The sequence below is a fragment of the Macaca mulatta genome, chromosome 10 (assembly GCF_049350105.2).
Source record: "Macaca mulatta isolate MMU2019108-1 chromosome 10, T2T-MMU8v2.0, whole genome shotgun sequence".
In the NCBI taxonomy this organism is placed as follows: domain Eukaryota; kingdom Metazoa; phylum Chordata; class Mammalia; order Primates; family Cercopithecidae; genus Macaca; species Macaca mulatta.
Genome location: NC_133415.1, coordinates 65,426,535 through 65,445,832, shown reverse-complemented (window position 1 = coordinate 65,445,832; position 19,298 = coordinate 65,426,535). Strand labels below are relative to the sequence as shown.

Sequence of the window (19,298 nt, the reverse complement as noted above, 5' to 3'; positions counted from 1 at the left end):
TCTCGAACTCCTGACCTCAGGTGATCCGCCTGCCTCAGCCTCCCAAAGTGCTGGGATTACAGGCGTGAGCCACCACGCCCAGCCTACTTTTAGCCATTCTTTTTAGCATAGGTCTGCTGGTGATAGATTTTTAGTTTTCTTTTATTTGAGAATGTCTTGATATCCCTTTCATTTCTGAAGAATATTTTCTCTGCGTATAGGATTCTAACAGCGCTTTTCTTTAAGCAGTTGAAAAATACTGTGCCGCTTCCTCTGGCCTTTATGGTTTCTTATGAAAAGTTCACCGTCCGTCTCAGTGTTTTCCCCTGTAGAGAAGGTGTCATTTTCCTCTGGCTGCTTCCAGTAGTCTTTTTCTGTTGTTAGTTTTCAGGGTGGATGGGCAGGGGCAGAGAAGAAAGTGTAATTATGACTTGTCTTGGCATGGATTTCTGTGGGTTTATCCTATTTTGGTTTACTCAGCTTTTTGCTTCTGGAGGTTTGTATCTTTTGCCAAATAGGAAAGTTTTCGGTCATTATTTCTTTGAATGCCTTGTCACCCGCTCTCTTTTCTTTCTTTTTTGACATCCAGTGACATGAATGTTAGATCTGTTGCAGTACCCCAGGTACTACATTTCCATGTATTTTCTTTCTTTTGTTCATTTGGGTAACTTCTATTATTTTGTCTTCCAGTTTATTGATTCTTTTTTCTGTTCCCTTTCTGCATTGAACCTATGTGCTGAGCTTTTTGTTTGTCACTGTATTTTTCAGTTACAAACTTTCCTTTTGGTTCTCCATGTCTTCCACTTCTTTCCTGGGACCTTGTTGTTTCTTTGCTGAGGCTTCCTATTCTTTCATTTGTTTCAAGTGTGTTTGTAATTGCTCATGAAGCATTTTTATCACGGCTATTTTAAAATCTTTGTCAGGTGATTTTAACATTGTTGTCAACTCAGTGTTAACACCTGTCAATTGTCTTTTTAAATTCATTTGGAGGTCTTGGTAATCACTTTGTATAAGTGATTTTTTTAATTGAAACTTGGACACTTGAGTGTTTGTATGAGACCCTGGATCTTATTTAAACCTGCTACTTTTCACTGATTTTTTCTTACACTGCTCTGACAGGGAAGGTGGTGGTGGGGGTGTGGGGGGTGCTGGTGGGCTCCATTACTGCCAGGTGGAGGTGGAGAAGTCCAGGTTTTCCACTGGCCTCTGTTGACACCTGGGGGCGCCTAGTGATATCTTGTTACTGCTTAGTGGGAATGGGAGTTCCAGCTCCCCCGTAGCCTCCAATGACACCGCTGTGGAGATGGCCTTGTTACACTTGGGTGATGGTGAAAGTCCTGACCCTCCACCAGGCCTCTGATGCCACCCCAGTAGGCAGGGGGAGGGGCATATATTTTTGCCAGGTTGGGGTGGAAGTCCATGCTCCCCACATGACCTCTACTGACACCACAGGGGTAGGACAATTTCTTATTTGGCCATTGGGGATGAACTTCCTGGTTCCATACTTAGCCTTCTCTGCCACCATCTTGGTGGGGGTGTTGGGGTGCCTTGGTACTGCCTTGTGAGGGTAGAAATTTTGGCTGCCCACCTAGCCTTTGCTGGTTCAGGGGGGTCAGGGCCACAGTTTTTCCTCTCATTTTTGCCCGGAGTACAGGGGTTATTATCTAAGATTGTTCTGTCTTGCTAGGCTGCTTTAGTCCTTTGGCTAGAGAAAGTGGGTGCTTTTTGTTGTTTTTTGTTTTGTTTTGTTTTGTTTTGAGTCTGCACTCAGTGACAATTTGCCAGCTTCCTCAGCTCCAAACTCGGAGTGTATGAGGCATAAGAAAGCCCGGAGACTCGCTGCCGTGTTGTTGCTTGCGTCCCGAGGTCTTCAGTGTGTCTTCTGTCTTCTCTCCACCTTTAAACGTCTTCTTAGGCTTGGTTTATATAAGATGCCCAAGGTTTTCAGTTGTACTTAGTGGGAGGAATAGAGAAAAGTATATCTTCTACTCCTTCTTCCTCGAAATCCTCTGAAAACATTTTGATCATGCTTACACTTTTCTAATTAGAACAGTACGGTTTCATTTTAGAAAATGAATATGTTTTAAAAAATAAGAAAATTTAAATTACCTAGAATCATTTTCTAAAGAGTTAACTATTTCCAGCTTTTTTCTACATAATATAAAGTGTATTATTGTGTGTGTATGTATATATATATATATTTTTAAATGTCTTTACAAAATTGGAATCTTACTACAAGTTGAGGTTTCTATTCAATTTTTTCCCATAACATTAATAAAATTATAAGCTTTTTCTGATATTTGAAGTATCCATCTGTTCAGTGCAGATACCGGTTCACTTGTTCATGGGTACACCATTATCCAGCTTCTGTGGTAAGCAGAGCATTTAAGAGGAAGGGCAGGCATGTGGGCTCCGTGAGCTCACATTGGTGGGGAGCTAGACCCTGGGTACTTCATCAGGACTGTGGAGAAGAGGGTAAAGTAGAAGTCCTGATGCTCAAAACTAGCAGGTGGTGGCGGCCTATCTCGGCATACTAGGAAAGGATTTTGCAAGGAAACTGCTTTAGTCAAAAGAAGTGGTTAGTGAGGCAGAGGATGGGGTGATGGGAGTACTCAGCAGAGGGGACAACACCTGTGAATACTCTGAGGGAAGGTGCTTGACAGCTCATGAATTCTAACCAGCTTCTAAGATATCTGCCAACTAACCTTTATCATTACATTTCAGGAAACTGGAGCACCCATCCTAACTGATGATGTTAGCCTGCAGGTGTTCATGGACCATTTGAAGAAGCTGGCTGTCTCCAGTGCCTGCTAAGCTGAGGATGCAACCAGGAAATTGAAGAGAACGGTGTCAGATCGTGTTCAAAATGTCTAGAAAGGCTTAATAACATTCCTGTTACTTTTCTAGCAGATTTTAACAAATAATCAAGGAAATTTTGTATGTAACTCTTTAGATTATAATTTATTTGTATTCCTGTCTTTGTCCTTTTTCTTGCACTATAAAATTATAAGGTCATAAATGTTTTGGTACTTGTAGATGTTTATGTGCTTTTTGTATCCTAACTTTTAGAATCTAAATAAAATCAGAGGTAGTGTATTTTGGCAACTTGTTTAGGTGAGAATCTTAATGATCATAAAGGAAATAAATCTAGATGCAGAAAGTACTGGCTAAAATATTGCTAATACAAATGTGATTTCCTGAGGTGTCTGTGTGAGTGTGTATGTGTTTTAAGTGACTTCCTTAAGAGGTGTTTCCTGAACTTAATCCTCATAATTAAAGTAATACATATGCAGGAAAAAAATGAAACAAATACCTTATCCTAAAGAGCTTATAACAAATAAGTTACCTCCACTCTATAAACTCAGACCTACTTTTTGAAGATAACTGCTTTTAACCTCTCCTTACAAGATTTTTGTTGTTGATGTATTTAATTTTAGCCCATATCTCAATTCCCATTTTCAAAGAATCAAGATATTAAGACCTTTCTCTCTACTCTCCAGCTATACCTTTGGTCGTTTTTGTATTTTTATTTTTATATATATTATTTATTTTTATATTATCAAGATTGGTAAAATTTATATTCTGGGTCAGGTACAGTGGCTCACACCTGTAATCCCAATGCTTTAGGAGGCCAACGCAGGAGACTTACTTGAGGCCAAGAGTTTGAGACCAGCCTGGGCAACATAGCAAGACTGTCTCTACAAAAAATTTTAAAAGTTACTGGGCCATGGTGGTGTGTAACTGTAGTCCTAGCTACTTGGGAGGCTAAGGCAGGAGGATCGCTTGAGCCCAGGAGTTCAAGGTTGCAGTGAGCTCTGATTATGCCACTGCACTCTAGCCTGGGTGGGAGAGCAAGACCCTGTTTCAGAAAAAAAAGAAATTATATTCTGGCCTATTATCATATCTTTTGTCACTAAGTTGATTGTGAAAGCTGAAAGCTCCTAAGAAGCATTTACACAGTCATGATGATGTAAATATTGTTCAAGTCCAAGCCAGGTAGGATGCCATTTTTCTCTAGGGTGCTAGTGTCCCAGTCAGTCCCTACGCCACTTGGAGGAAAACATTCCGAAGGACAGAATCAGAGTTACTTTCTTACATTCCATCGTGCCATATGTTGGCTTGCTCCCTATTTGGATTATGATTTCTTAGATTTGCTGTGGTTTTCCTCAGAATTTCTAAATTTTGTTTTGCTTTTTGAGAGAAGAAATATTTTGTTCTCTATTTACTAAGAAACTCTAGCTTATTCTACTGAATGAAGTCCATTTTTTTCTTCTTTGGAGGCCACTGATGTCTGCTTTTAACAGGGGCCAATCACTTTGATCTGCTGCACAACTGTCATCCAGGAATTTCTTCTGTTTGGAATCTTGGGTTAGTTCCACTCTTCCCTTTATTCCATAAGGCATTTTGCAATCTCAGATGACTTTTACTAAAAGGAGTACTTGGGGAGAATTCACTGGATCTCAGCATATCTGCAAATCTATTCTGTCTTCATACTTTACAGCTTTGCCAGATAATATGGTTTGGATATTTGTCCCCTCCAAGTCTGTCATTGAAATGTAATCCCCAGGATTGGAGGTGGGGCCTGGTGGGAGGAGTTTGGGTCATACCAGTGGATCCTTCATGAATGGCTTGGTGCCATCCTCACAGAAATGAGAGAGTTCTTGTCCTGAGTTCAAACGAGGTATGATTGTTTAAAAGTGTGTTGGCTGGGCATGGTGGCTCATGCCTGTAATCCTAGCACTTAGGAAGGCCAAGGTGGGCGGATTACCTGAGGTCAGGAGATCGAGACCAGCCTGGCCAACATGGTGAAACCCTGTCTCTACTAAAAATACAAAAATTAGCTGGGCGTGGTGGCGGGCGCCTATAATCCCAGCTACTCAGGAGGCCAACGCATGAGAATGGCTTGAACCCAGGAGGCAGAGGTTGCAATGAGCCAAGATCATGCTACTGCACTCCCTGGGGGACAAAGACTTTCTCAAATTTAAAAAGTGTTACCTCCCCCACCTCTTCCTCTCGTTCTTGCCATGTGATACATTGGGCTACCTCTTCGCCTTTTGCCCTGATTGTAAGCTTCCTGAGGGCTTCACCAGAAGCAGATGCAGGCACCATGCTTCCTGTACAGCCTACAGAACCATGAGCCATAAACATAAACCGTAAACCTCTTTAAAATAAATTACCCAGTCTCGGGTGTTCTGTTACAGAGATGCAAAAACAGACTAACCCACTGGCTCTAAAAGTATAGGCCCAAGATAATCTCAGATCTTTGGAGCCATTCTTTCATTAATTCAACAAATAACTATCCAGTACTTGTTGTCCATGGAGTAGTCTTCTAGGCATTGGGAATATTGCCAATAAAACAAAAATTCCTGTTTTAATAGAGCTTATGCATTAGTTAGGGAAGACCAACAGTAACAATGTGAGAAGTAAATGATATGGCTGGGCGCGGCGGCGTGCAGACCAGCCTGGCCAACATGGCGAAACCCTTTATTAAAAATACAAAAATTAGCCGGGCGTGGTGGTGCACACCTGTAATCCCAGCTACTTGGGAGGCTGAGGCAGGGACAGTTGTTTGAACCCAGGAGGTGGAGGTTGCAGTAAGATTGCGCCACTGCACTCCAGCCTGGGCAACAGAACAAGACTCCGTCTCTGTGGGGAAAGGAAAAGAAAGATCAGACTGTTACTGTGTCTATATAGAAAGTAGACATAAGAGACTCCATTTTGTTCTGTATTTGAGATGCTGTTAATCTGTGACCCTACCCCCAACCTTGTCCTTGCAAGAGACATGTGCTGTGGTGACTCAAGGTTTAACGGATTTTGGGCTGTGCAGGGTGTGCTTTGTTAAACAAGTGCCTGAAAGCAGCTTGCTGGTTAAAAGTCATCACCATTCTCTTAATCTCAAGTACCCAGGGACACATACACTGCCAAAGGTCGCAGGGACTTCTGCCTAGGAAAGCTAGGTATTGTCCAAGGTTTCTCCCCATGTGATAGTCTGAAATATGGCCTCGTGGGAAGGGAAAGACCTGATCGTCCCCCAGCCTGACACCCATGAAGGGTCTGTGCTAAGGAGGACTAGTGTAAGAGGAAAGAAGGCCTCTTGGCAGTTGAGATAGAGAAAAGCATCTGTCTCCTGCCTGTCCCTGGGCAATGGAACATCTCGGTGTAAAATCCCATTGTGTGTTCTGTTTACAATGCTGCTCTTTATGCACTAAAAAGGTTTATGGAGATGTTTGCATATGCATATCAAGGCACAGCACTTTTCCTTAAACTTATGTCACAGAGATCTTTATTCATATGTCTTACTGCTGACCTTCTCCCTATGATGATCCTATTATCCTGCCACTTCCGTTTTTCTAAGATGATAAAGATAATGATCAATAAATACTGAGGGAACTCAGAGACCAGTGCTGGCCTGGGTCCCTCTGTATGCTGAGTGCTGGTCCCCTGGGCCCACTTTTTCTTTCTCTATACTTTGTCTCCGTGTCTCATTTCTTTTCTCAAGTCTCTCGTTCCACCTAACGAGAAACGCCCACAGGTGTGGAGGGGCAGGCCACCCCTTCACCTCTCAAAAAAACCAAAACAAACAAACAAAAAAATGAAGTAAATGATACATTAGAAGGTAATGAGTGCTATGTAGAAAATGAAGCTGGAAGCTCCTATTAATTGGATGTTGGACCAGCTGGATTTATTCCGATATTCTATCTTTTGAGTTTCCTATCTTAAAATGTTGAACATTGGCCAGGCATGGTGGTTCACGCCTGTAATCCTAGCACTTTGGGAGGCCAAGGCGGGCGGATCACTTGAGGTCAGGAGTTCAAAACCAGCCTGGCCAACATGGTGAAACCCCATCTCTACTGAAAATACAGAAAAATTAGCCATGAGTGGTGATGGGCACCTGTAATCCCAGCTACTTGGGAGGCTGAGGCAGGAGAATCGCTTGGACCTGGAAGGTGGAGGTTGCAGTGAGCACACCACTGTACTCCAGACAGGGCGACAGAGGGAGACTCCATTTCAAAAAAAAAAAAAAAAGTTGAACATTTACATTTTAAATTCCAAGAGCTTTTATTTTCTGTGCTTTTTCCAAGAATATTTTTAGTTTTGGATGTCATTTTTAACACATCATATAGAAGAATACATAAAGCTGTCTGTACAGATTAAGGCCAAAACATCCTTCTTCAGCTTTTCTGTTTCAAATTAACAGAAAAAAGAGTGTATGATAGACCCAGCTAACTCTGGGGTGCTCTCAAGTGTCAGTGAGTTAAGGAACTGAGGGAACAGCATGGTATGACATGGCCATGCAGGTCCCACCTTGGGGTACCAGTGACTTTTTCCACAGAATGTAGGGGGTGGTGGGGTGATAGTGCTGTGTGGAAAACACCCATCGTCAGAAGGGGTCACTGAGCCCAGTATGCCCAGTAAGGACTCTGAACTCCATCTTTTTATTAACTGTTAATTTTTGTGGGTATTGAACTCCATCTTGAAGGTAAGGCAAGCCTCTGACTTATCTTAGGCAGAGGGTGAAATGATAATTTAAGGTTTGAAACACACTCCAGAGGGGGAAGGATGAGAGGAGACTAATCCAGGTGAGAAATGAGGCCTAAACAGAGACGGTATTTAGACAGAGGTGACAGATAGGATGTCAGGTGAGATGATTCCAAGTTTCTGGCTTGGGAAATTTCTCAATCACTCTCTGAATTAGGGAAGAGAAAGGGAAGGTTTGTTTCCTGTGGGAGTGGCACTGATAAATTCAATTCTGAACATTTTTTTTTGAGCTTCAGGAGCTTGTGGAATATGCAGCCGAGGATGCATAGCAGGTTGGCAGTAACATGAATTTGCTTTCAGAGAATCTGGAGTAGATTTGAGAGTTATTTATTTATTTATTTACTTTTTGAGACAGAGTCTCGCTCTGTCGCCCAGGCTGGAGTGCAGTGGCGCGATCTCGGCTCACTGCAAGCTCTGCCTCCCGGGTTTATGCCAATCTCCTGCCTCAGCCTCCCGAGTAGCTGGGACTACAGGCGCCCGCCACCTCGCCCGGCTAGTTTTTTTTTGTTTTGTATATTTAGTAGAGACGGGGTTTCACCGTGTTAGCCAGGATGGTCTCGATCTCCTGACCTCGTGATCCGCCCGCCTCGGCCTCCCAAAGTGCTGGGATTACAGGCTTGAGCCACCGCGCCCGGCCGATTTGAGAGTTATTAACAAATAAAATAGGTATCATGAGTAAGGCTGATGAGAAGGATGAGAAGAGACGCAAGCTTGAAACAATACCAATTTTTCTGTTTTGTCTACAATTATTGAGCTATAGTTCACATATAGTAAACTGCACCGATTTAAAGCATACAATTGGATAAATCTTGACAAACCACCAAACTAATCAACATAGAGAACATTGCCATCACCTCTCCAAGTCTCTTCAGACCCCTTTTAGTCCTTCTCTTTCTCCACACCCTTACTTCAGACAACTACTGATCAGCTTTCTCCCATTATAGTTTGCTCCGGAATAGCTGGGATTACTGGCGCCCGCCACCACGCCCGGCTAATGTTGGTATTTTTAGTGGAGACGAGGTTTCGCCATGTTGGCCAGGTTGGTCTCGAACTCCTGACTTCAGGTGATCCACCCACCTCGGCCTCCCAAAGTGCTGGGATTACAGGCGTGAGCCACTGCACCCAGCCTGTAGTTCCTTTTTATCGCCAAGTGGTATCCCACGTTTTGTTTAGCCATTAACTCGATGGATATTGGGGTGGTTTCCATTTTTTCCTATTAAGAATAAAACTATGAGGCCGGGCGCTGTGGCTCACGCCTGTAATCCCAGCACTTTGGGAGGCCAACGCGGGTGGATCACGAGGTCAGGAGATCCAGACCGTCCTGGCTAACACGGTGAAACCCCGTCTCTACTAAAAATGCAAAAAATTAGCCGGTCGTGGTGGCAGGCGCCTGTAGTCCCAGTTACTTGGGAGGCTGAGGCAGGAGAATGGCGTGAACCCGGGAGGCGGAGCTTGCAGTGAGCCGAGATCAGGCCACTGCACTCCAGCCTGGGCGACTGAGCGAGACTCCGTCTCAAAAAAAACCAAAAAACAAAAAACGAGAAAACTATGAACATTCATGTACATGGCTGTGTGTAGACAAAGGTTTTCATTTCTCGTGGATAACTAGAAATGGAATGCCTCGGTTATATGGTAGGCATATGTTCAACTTTTTAAATACTAAGTTTTGCAAAGAGATTGTAACATTTTATGTTCCCATCAATAAGAGTTCCAATTGTTCCAAATCCTTACAGCTCTTGGCATTCTCAGTCTGATTTTAGCCACTCTAGTAGGTGTGTAATAGTCTCTTATTGCATTGTTTTAATGTCCATTTCTCTGATGACTAATGATGCTCCTGTGCTTATTGGTCATTTGTATATCTTCTTTTGTTCTATTCAAATTTATTGCCTGGTTTTTAGTTGGGTTGTATTTTTATAACTGAATTGTAAAGGGTCCTCATATATTCTGGATCCAAGTCCTTCGTTAGATATATGTTATTGTGAATATTTTATTCTGTAGCTTGGCTTTTCATTTTCTCAACTGTGACCCTCAAAGAACAAAAATGTTATTTTTTTAAAAAGCCCTATTTATCCATTTTTGTTTTATGTATATATATATAAACTGAGATGGGGTCTCACTATGATGGCCTTGCTGGTCTGGAACTCCTGGGTTCAAGCAATCCTCCCTGCTCTACCTCCCTAAGTGCTGGGGTTACAGGCATGAGCCACCCGGCCTGGGATGCCTTTTTTATTCTAAGAAATCTGTGCTTATTCCAAGATGGCAAACATATTCTCCTCTTTTTTTTCTTCTAGGCTTATATTAAATTGTTTTAGCTTTTACATTTAAGTGAGTGATCCATTCAGAGTTAAGTTTTGTGGATATATATTACTGTAGGGCAGAACATCAGTTTTTAAAGGGTGGGCAAGGTGAAAAGAACCCTGAAGGATACCAGGGAAAAGGATGTTTTTGAAGCCATGAAAGGTGCAGGTGGGGTCAGTGGTGGCAAATGCTTCCGAAACCAAGTTTGAGTATGTCTGAAAAGTACTTAATGTCAGTTTACCGATCCTGCCTTGTGCCAAGCACATCACACTTGCTCTTCAGTGTGTTAAGTTTTTCAGTCTATTGAGGGCATCTTGCCTTAAAAAAATGTATGAATAAGACAAAAGCTGGAGCTGGACGGAGTCGAAGGAGATTTTTTGTTTTTGAGACATGGGCACGTTTGTATGAATGATAAACGTCAGTAATGAAGATGGGGGAGGGCTTAGGGTGTCAATGAGGCGAAAGGCCCCTGAGGCAGGAAAAAAGACCCAGAGCCTAGCGGAGGGATTAGCTTTGGCTTGGAGGTACTTAAAGTTCACCCAGAGTTCCGGAAAGCAAAATGGGGGAAAAGAAGAGTTGCCGGGAGAGACAAACGGTATCCCTGCAAATCTGAAAACTGGAAGAGGAATTGGAAATAACCTTTTCAGATACCGTCTGGAGCCCATGAAGGCATTACAATTTTGTAAGTGAGAAGCTTCTCCTCTAAGAAGTTGTCATTTAGTCCTCGTCACGTGGTAAGAAGTATCGCACGCCCACAGCTCTGCATCCGAAAGTCCGGACACCGGAACAACTTTCCGAACCACAGGCCCCAAGATGCATCGGGGCAGAGCCGGAAGCGGACGCGGAAAACTGGCGGCTCCCTGATGGTTCCGGCGGCAGGGATGGCAGCGATTCCCTCACCGGAAGTCGAGCCTCCGCCGTGGGCCTGCGAGAATCGAGGCACTCGCCGGCGTACCCATGTATAAAAGAGAGTTCACGGCCTGGTACCGGCGGATGTCGGTAGTCTACGGGATCGGCGCCTGGTCTGTGTTTGGCTCACTGTTTTACTACAACCGGACAATGGCGAAGTCATCAGGTAGGGCTCTTCGGCGGGGCCTGCCCCGGGACACACGGCTTTCGGTGGAGAGTTCCCCGGGGGTCGTCGAAACAACCTCCCTGTTCTGTAAACCCCAGGTTTATTCTGCAAAACTAATTGAAACGGGTGCTAACAGCCGTTTGTTAAATGAAATCTGCAAAGAACTAGACGCCAGGAATTATTAATACCTTGTAAATATTGTTACCTAAATCTTAGTCATTTACTGCATAGGGCCGTCCCTATACTCGGAATTGGAAGAATCTGTGTAAAGTGCAAGGTGGATTTTCAGAGACTCTGTCCGGTGATTTTTAAAGAGTGATGCTTCAATACTACTGTCCCTCAAGATATATGGCTAGCAATTTCAGGACTTTTAGCAGTCAAGGCGTATTAAAATCTTCCAGTTACTAGGCGCAAAGGGAGGAAAGTTTCTCAGCTTTGAAAAATATGCTGGAAATGTATAGAGACATTAAGTTGATCAGTGTGGTTGCTAGGGGCTGAAGGGTTGGGGAGATGGGGAATGACTGCCAAAGGTATGGATTCCTTTTGTGGATGATAATATTTTAAAATTGATTGTGGTGCTGGTTGCACAAATCTGAATGTACTAAAAAAAACATTAAATTGTATCTTTTGGCCGGGCGCAGTGGCTCACGCCTGTAATCCCAGCACTTTGGGAGGCCGAGGCGGGCGGATCACGAGGTCAGGAGATCGAGACCATCCTGGCTAACACGGTGAAACCCCGTCTCTACTAAAAACTACAAAAAACTAGCCGGGCGAGGTGGCGGCGCCTGTAGTCCCAGCTACTCGGGAGGCTGAGGCAGGAGAATGGCGTGAACCCGGGAGGCGGAGCTTGCAGTGAGCTGAGATCTGGCCACTGCACTCCAGCCTGGGCGACAGAGCGAGACTCCGTCTCAAAAAAAAAAAAAAAAAAATTGTATCTTTTAAGGGGGTTAATCGTATGATATGTTAATTATATATCAGTAAAGTTGTTGTGTAAAAACTATGCTGAAGATTACATTTGGTGATGAAGCTATCAGTGGCCTGAAAGTACATGTGTCCAGCATTAGGCGTTTAAAAACATTTTGGCTGGGTGCAATGGCTCTCACCTGTAATTCCATAACTTTGGAAGGCCGAGGTGGCAGATTGCTTGATCCCAGGGGTTGGGGACCAGTCTGGGCAACATAGGGAGACCACCATCTCTACCCCCCAAAAAATTTTATATATATTTACTTTATATATAATATATGGTAAAATATTTTATATTTTTATATATATAAAGTAAAAATATTTTAATATCCATGTTTATGTTTTCTTTCGTTTTTTTTTTTTTTTTTTGACAGGGTCTCACCCTGTCGCCCAGGCTGGAGTGCAGTGGCATGATCTCAGCTCACCACAACCTGCTTCTCCAGGCTCAAGCGATTCTCCTGCCTCATCCTCCTGAGTAGCTGGGGTTACAGGCGCAGGCCACTACTGCCCGGCGAATGTTTTTTTTTTTTTGTTTTTTTTTGAGATGGAGTCTAGCTCTGTCGCCCAGGCTAGAGTGCAGTGGTGCTATCTCGGCTCACTGCAACCTCTACCTCCCACCTCAAGCAGTCCTCCTGCCTCATCCTCCCCAGTAGCTGGGATTACAGGCGAATGCCACTACGCCTGGCTAATTTTCGTATTTTTAGTAGAGAAGGGGGTTTCAGCAGCTTGGTGAGGCTGGTCTCAAACTCCTGACCTCAGGTGGTCCACCCGCCTCGGCTGCCACAAAGTGTTGGGATTACAGGCGTGAGCCACCGCACCTGGCCTTTCCTTCCCTCCCCTCTTGTCCCTTCCCCTTCCCTCCCCTCCCCTGCCCTGCCCTTCCTTTCCCTCCCCCTTTCCCTTCTCTTCCCTTTTCTTTTTCCTTCCTTCCTTCCTCCCTTCTTTCCTCCCTTCCCTTCCCTCCCTTCCCTCCCTTCCTTTTCATTCCTTTCTTCCTTATTGGGGTTGGAGGGAGTGAACATAATTCTTATCTTAATTTCTAAGACTTTAGTGACTGCTTTCTAAGTTAATAATTCAGGTGTTCTTTTTTTTTTTCTCTCTTAATGGTGATAAAGTAGACCGAAAGGATGGCTTAACAACTGAAACACCCAGTGAAGGATCTGAACACCCAAAAGGATTTTATGTGGAAACAGTTATCATATATAAAGAAGATTTTGTTCCAATTACAGAAAAGATCCTCAAGTATTGGAAATCGTGGACTGGTGGCCCTGGTGCAGAACCATGACTGGCTGCTGAATTCTGAAAACCAGGACTTGGTTCAACATTTAAATTTGATAGTTGCCTCGATTCCCATTGTGTTTGTGAAAAGTGTATGTATTTAAAATTGCTGTAAAATATAATCACTAATAATTGCAATAAATATTTTCTTGCAGGAATCTAGCTGCATTTTCTTTTTTTTTTTGAGAGGGAGACTCCAGTCACCCAGGCTGAGTGTAGTATCGCAATCTTGGCTCACTGCAAGCTCTGCCTCCCGGGTTCATGCCATTCTTCTGCCCCAGCCTCCTGAGTAGCTGGGACTACAGGCGCCCACCACCATGCCCGGCTAGTTTTTTGTATTTTTAGTAGAGACGGGGTTTCACCATGTTAGCCAGGATGGTCTTGATCTCCTGACCTCGTGATCCGCCCGCCTCGGCCTCCCAAAGTGCTGGGATTACAGGTGTGAGCCACCGCACCTGGCCTACTATCTGCATTTTCGAGAGGTGTTCCTCTGTATTTGCATGAGTGAAAGACATGTGAAATTTCACATAAAGCTTCCATAAGCTTGATTTCCTGAAACTAGTTAAGGAAGATTTGTATTTCTTTTTTTTTTTTTTTTTTTTTTTTTTTGAGACGGAGTCATGCTCTGTCGCCCAGGCTGGAGTGCAGTGGCGGGATCTCAGCTCACTGCAAGCTCCGCCTCCCGGGTTCACGCCATTCTCCTGCCTCAGCCTCCCAAGTATCTGGGACTACAGGCGCCCGCCACTTCGCCCGGCTAGTTTTTTGTATTTTTTTAGTAGAGACGGGGTTTCACCGTGTTAGCCAGGATGGTCTCGATCTCCTGACCTCGTGATCCGCCCGTCTCGGCCTCCCAAAGTGCTGGGATTACAGGCTTGAGCCACCGCGCCCGGCCGAAGATTTGTATTTCTTTCATGTTGCTATTAGGCACAGCTTTACTGGCCATTTTAAGGTTTCAGCAAATCCCCACATTCAGTTTGGGATTCTACTGAATCTACAGTAGCCCTTTGGGTACTACTGCATACTGGGTAAGTATGATATAAATTAGATTGTAACTTCTGAATTAAATAGACTGGACCTATTCTTTAGGACTAGTGCACATACCCCTCATTCCTTCGGCAGGTGTGGATTACCCACCAGCTGTGGCCAGTGCTATTCTAATGCTGAGAATGCAGTCAGAACGACATGATTGATGCTGGACCAGTTTCCTCAGTGGTCTCTTGGTTGCAGGCAACAAACAAGTGAACTTAAATCAAAAGGGGGTGTTTATACAAAATGTATTGTCACTCAGAATTAAAGCAGAGAGTATGGGCCAGGAGCAGTGGCTCACGCCTGTAATCCCCACACTTTGGGAGGCCGAGGTGGGCGGATCACGAGGTCAAGAGATCGAGACCATCTTGGCCAGCATGGTGAAACCCTGTCTGTTAAAAATACAAAAATTAGCTGGGCATGGCACCATGCGCCTATAGTCCTAGCTACTTGGGAGGCTGAGGCAGGACAATCGCTTGAACCTGGGAGGTGGAGGTTGCAGTGAGCCGAGATCGCACCACTGCACTCCAGCCTGGTGACAGCGAGAGTCCATCTTAAAAAAAAAAAAAAATGCAGAGTATGTTGAGGTCTTCAGAACACCTGACACTGGGACTGAAATGCAGGCAGCCACTTGCTGAGCCTGCCTGGGCTCTCGGCCTTGCTTTTCTTATTGCACACAAGCTGCTTTTCCCATCTTTCTGGAGTAATACAAGTATCCCAAGAAGATTCTACTTCCCATGTGCAGTGCCAAAGTCTGAGCAGCCTCTCCTCAACCCAGTGTTTGGCTTCCACCCTTGCAAGAGGCTCGGTTCAGTTTTTATCAGATCCCTGCCTATGGATTATAGAGACTGCCTCAGTTATGAATAATGTGGCATTTGTTTTTCATGTAGGTAGTGTTTTCCTGTTCATAGCTATCAGGACCCTGTGAGTAGAGATGTGTGGTGGGACAGGAATTAGACATTTCAGGGTTCCTCTATAGTGCTATGACCTTCAGATCCTCATCTTGATTTCTCACTGGTGTCAGTTCCACCATATGGGTGGCCTGAGGAGTGCTGTGGTGCAGTCAGCCTTAGTGACAAAGATTCCAAAATCACAGCAGCTCCAGATGCTGGCAGCAGAGACTCAACTTCCCAAGGGATATCAGGTCAAGCATGGATTCGTGCCAATTGGCTGTGTATTCCAGTGGACCATCTTGGTTGGCATCAAACTGATGAATGAGAAGCAGTGTGCGACAGTAGACAGGGAAGGTGAGAAGCAAGTTAATCAGAAGTATGGGAGAGATGGGAACAGTAGCATGAACCTTTTGGAAGACATTTCCTAACATGAGGGACTTCCAGAGAAACCAAGGGCAAGGGCTGAAGGGCTGTGGCACTTGGCAGGTGAGAGTTGTTAATAGAGCACACCTAGGATAAACAGCTGAACTTCTGTTCTCACCTGGCAGTCTGTACCCAGGATCTGCACACTGGTGGGGCTTAAGGGGACATTTGGGCTAGCTTTCCTTGGGACCTGGCTGGGTTTCTTTGCTATATCTAATTCTCTTATTTCAGCCCAGCATTCTGAACTCAAGATCCATGTCCATCTAGCATTGCTACTTGGATGTCTAGCTGCCTCAGCTTTGTCCATAACTTAAATTGCTGCCATCACCCACAAGCCTGCTCTTCCTTCCGTTCTCTTTCTCAGAGAGTGCTCAGTTCCTCAAATTAGGAACCTATCATTCTAGACTTCTCCCTCTTCTTGTTCCTTCTTCCTCCAGCCACCAGGTCCCATCATTTCTACTGCAGATATTCCACTCCATTCCCACCTCCCCGTTTCCTTTAACACTACCTTACTTAAATCCTCCATCCTCTTTGCTTATGTAGCCTCAACTTCCTGTCGTCTCTGTCTCTACTTGGAGTCCCCTCCAATTGGTTTCTATAGTATTAGCCAGCATGACTTTTTTGAAATTAATTTTTATATTTTTAACAAAGCAGCAAATGCATTAAAAAGTTAGTGATCAAAAGTTTGTAACCGAAAAAACAGTTCCTGCTTTATCCCTCCTCGCTTTCAACTATTAGGTTTTTTTTTTTTTTTTTTTTTTTTGTATTTACGTCCATATTTCTAAATAAGCTTTTACTAATATCTTTAATTTATCAATCATATATGGGATTTATTAATCAGGATTTGATCCTTTCCAACTGACTAACCAGTAAAACTATTGCATATTTTTGATGAATCAATAATTGATAGTTACCCTGTTTTAACTATGCAAACATAGTTTGTTGATAAGCCAAGTAAGTAAGCTATAATTGTTTCTCATATAACTTTTCTTTCTGGAGTTAACTGCATTCTTTTTTTCATTTGCTTTGTTTCTTTGATGTTTCTCTCTCATTCTTTCCACATCCTCTAACCTCACAATATAATTTTCCACACAAACCTTCCCAGTTTCTCTTTTCTCTTTTTAAATCTTGGAGCTCTTTGTCTTCTTGCTACAATCTGGACTGATCACTCTAGTTCTGCTTCGCATACATTTTTCTTTGCTGTTTCCTTTGCCATCTTATAATGGATCTCTGTTTTCTCGATCCGTGTCCCCATAATTCTGAGAAAGGGTATATAATTTTTTGTCTCTTTTTCATGTCTGAACATATCTTTTTTTTGAGACAGTTTCGCTCTGTCACCGAGGCTGGAGTGCAGTGGTGCGATCTTGGCTCACTGCAACCTCCGCTTCCCAAGTTCAAGTGATTCTCATGCCTGAGCCTCCCGAGTAGCTGGGACTACAAGGCCTGCGCCATCACACCTAGCTAATTTTGCATTTTTAGTAGAGATGGGGTTTCACCATATTGGCCAGGCTGGTCTCAAACTCCTGGCCTCAAGTGATCTGCCTGCCTCTGCCTCCCAAAGTGCTGGGATTACAGGCATGAGCCACTGTGCCCGACCAGAACATGTCTTTATCGTATTCTCATACTCAATTACTAGTTGGCCTGGGTATAGAACCCCAGGTTTGATCATTACTCTCCCTCAGAATTTTGAAAGCATCAGTCCCCTGTATTCTAGCAATTCCAATATTTCAGCTGAAAAGTCCTAATCTTTGATTATTACCTGTTTTCTTCTCTCCAGAAGGTCTTAGGACCTCCTTTATCTCTAGTGTTCTGAAATTTTACAATGATGCACCTAGTGTGGCTTAAAAAAAAATTGATTAGGCTGATCATTCAGTAGGCTCTTAGTTTATGGAAACTCTTATTTGGTTCTGGGGCATTTTCTTTTTAGGAATTCCGTTTGCCTTTTAATTTTTTTTCTGTGTGTCTGGAATTCCTAATAGACATTCCAGACTACTTTTTATTATTTTATACTTTTTCTTAACTACTGTTGATCTCTTTATTTTCGACTTTTCAGGGAGAGGATCATTCATTTACTTATACAACTGTGGAGGAGGCAAAATTTTACCTATACTTTTTAGGGTTTGTGGCTGGGCCTCAGAATTAAATTGACATAAAACAGATTAGCCAAAGTAAAGTGTACAGATTCTTACATACACATGGAAGCCCCCATAGAAAAATGGGGACCCAAAGTGGCAAAACCTAACTGGTTATATACTGAGTTGAACAAAAAGAGGCAACTATGGAAAAATAACTAAAATGTACAGGAAACCAGAGGAGGATAAGAGTTATTTAAACAAGGCCTGTTTGTATGGAATTATCTCGACCTTGACTCTCCATCTCTGGTGATAAGAATGGTTCTTTCCTCCTGCTATAGGGAGGGCATCTTCCACATGGCAGTTTTATCTCTTTCTTGCTTTTTCTTTTTTTTTGGAGACAGAGTCTTGCTCTGTCACACAAGCTGGAGTGCAGTGGCATGATCTTGGCTCACTCCTACCCCTGGCTCCTGAGTTTAAGCAATTCTCCTGTCTCAGCCTTCTGAGTAGCTGGGATTACAGGGGTGCACCACCATGCCCGGCTAATTTTTGTATTTTTAGTAGAGATGGGGTTTCACTATGTTGGCCACGCTGGTCTCGAACTCCTGACCTCAGGTGATCCGCCCACCTCTGCCTCCCAAAGTGCTGGGATTACAGGCGTGAGCCACCGTGCCCGGCCTATCTCTTTTTGTCAAAAAGAAAAGAGGAGGTCAGATCACCCTTCCTGCACCTGCTATTTTTCAAGTGTCTTTAGCTCAAAATAAATCTTATGCCAAAGTGGCATATTTTTTGGTGGTGTATTCCATTATCCTTCACATTCAACAGACACCTGCTGAGTCCCTACTTTGGTTGTGGAGGACAAAGCAAGTCCATCTTGGATGCTGATCTGCCATGTTGGATTCTGATTAACCCTTGGTCCATGAATACCTCTAAGATTTGCATCTTATCTATTGTTCCTTGTGTAAGAGCTTGTCTTTACAGTCAATCCTGCCCTTAGATCCAACAACCTTGATGTTATTGTACTTCAGTTGTCCCACATATCCCTGCTAAAGCACCCCTTCCCTACGGTATAAAAGCCCTGGGTCTGAGGGGTGACTGCTCGGGGATCCACCATCTTGCCTGGCAGCCACCCAAGACACAGACACGGCTTCTGTTCTAAGTCCCTATTAAATGTTTCTTTCTAAGAAACCAGATTTGTCAGCTTCCTTTTTGGCCTCTGAGCTTCCTCAGACTTTGGGGCCAGTTTGTATAGCCCTGCCTGCCACAGGACGCTGAGCCAGCATTGCTCTGCGTGCTGAGTACTATATAAACAATGCCCTCAAGCAGTTCTAGCTTCCAGCAGAGAAACAGACAATAAAAACTAAGCAATACATTATGTCTCCTATAATACAATTTTTTTTTTTTTTTTTTTTTGTGATGGGGTTTTGCTATATTGCCAAAGCTGGTCTTGAACTTCTGGGCTCAAGTGAATCTCCCACCTCAGCCTCCTGAGTAGCTGGAGCTACTGGTGTGCACCACTGTGCCTGGCTGTAATCCAACTTTTTAATTGCATTTTAATATTGGCTATTATAGAAAGCTCTTGTAAATTAGTTCCTTTTTATGGTATCATATTCATTGATGAATACAATATTTTCTGATGGCTGAAGGTGTTCTAAGTTGTCTTACTCTTTCTTCTTGTACTGCTATAAGTTCCTTTGCGTGACTCGTTTTTGTCTCTGTCTCAAGTTGGAGGCATTTGTCTAATGTCCTTTC

The 19,298-nt window shown here is 43.6% G+C and overlaps 2 protein-coding genes across 6 annotated transcripts in view; both read left to right on the top strand.

Annotated features, from left to right (window-relative positions):
* SEC23B (SEC23 homolog B, COPII coat complex component) overlaps positions 1–3,180 on the top strand; it is a 49,584-nt gene extending 46,404 nt beyond the window's left edge. For all 4 annotated transcript variants that reach the window (XM_015149566.3, XM_077951125.1, XM_015149565.3 and 1 more), the window contains one exon: positions 2,704–3,180. In XM_015149566.3, the coding sequence (XP_015005052.1) occupies positions 2,704–2,793 (90 nt within the window). In that variant the 3' untranslated portion in view covers positions 2,794–3,180. The remainder of the gene's footprint in view (positions 1–2,703) is intronic.
* Positions 3,181–10,670: 7,490 nt separating this feature from the next.
* Positions 10,671–13,290, top strand: SMIM26 (small integral membrane protein 26). 2 transcript variants are annotated; one of them, XM_028828145.2, is made up of 2 exons: positions 10,671–10,891; positions 12,973–13,290. In XM_028828145.2, the coding sequence occupies exons 1-2, from the start codon at positions 10,774–10,776 to the stop codon at positions 13,137–13,139; spliced, it is 285 nt and encodes a 94-aa protein (XP_028683978.1). In that variant the 5' UTR covers positions 10,671–10,773; the 3' UTR covers positions 13,140–13,290. The 2 variants fall into 2 exon arrangements, with proteins under 2 accessions (XP_028683978.1, XP_028683977.1); XM_028828144.2 differs by having other exon boundaries at positions 12,970–13,290.
* The last annotated feature ends 6,008 nt before the right edge of the window (positions 13,291–19,298 follow it).

What these genes read in the sequence shown, in the direction of transcription:
- SMIM26 (XM_028828144.2), top strand. Translation starts at nt 10,774, where the DNA reads ATGTATAAAAGAGAGTTCACGGCCTGGTACCGGCGGATGTCGGTAGTC. An exon ending in GACAATGGCGAAGTCATCAG is followed by an intron (nt 10,892 to 12,969) that starts GTAGGGCTCTTC and finishes ATGGTGATAAAG; the next exon opens with TAGACCGAAAGGATGGCTTA.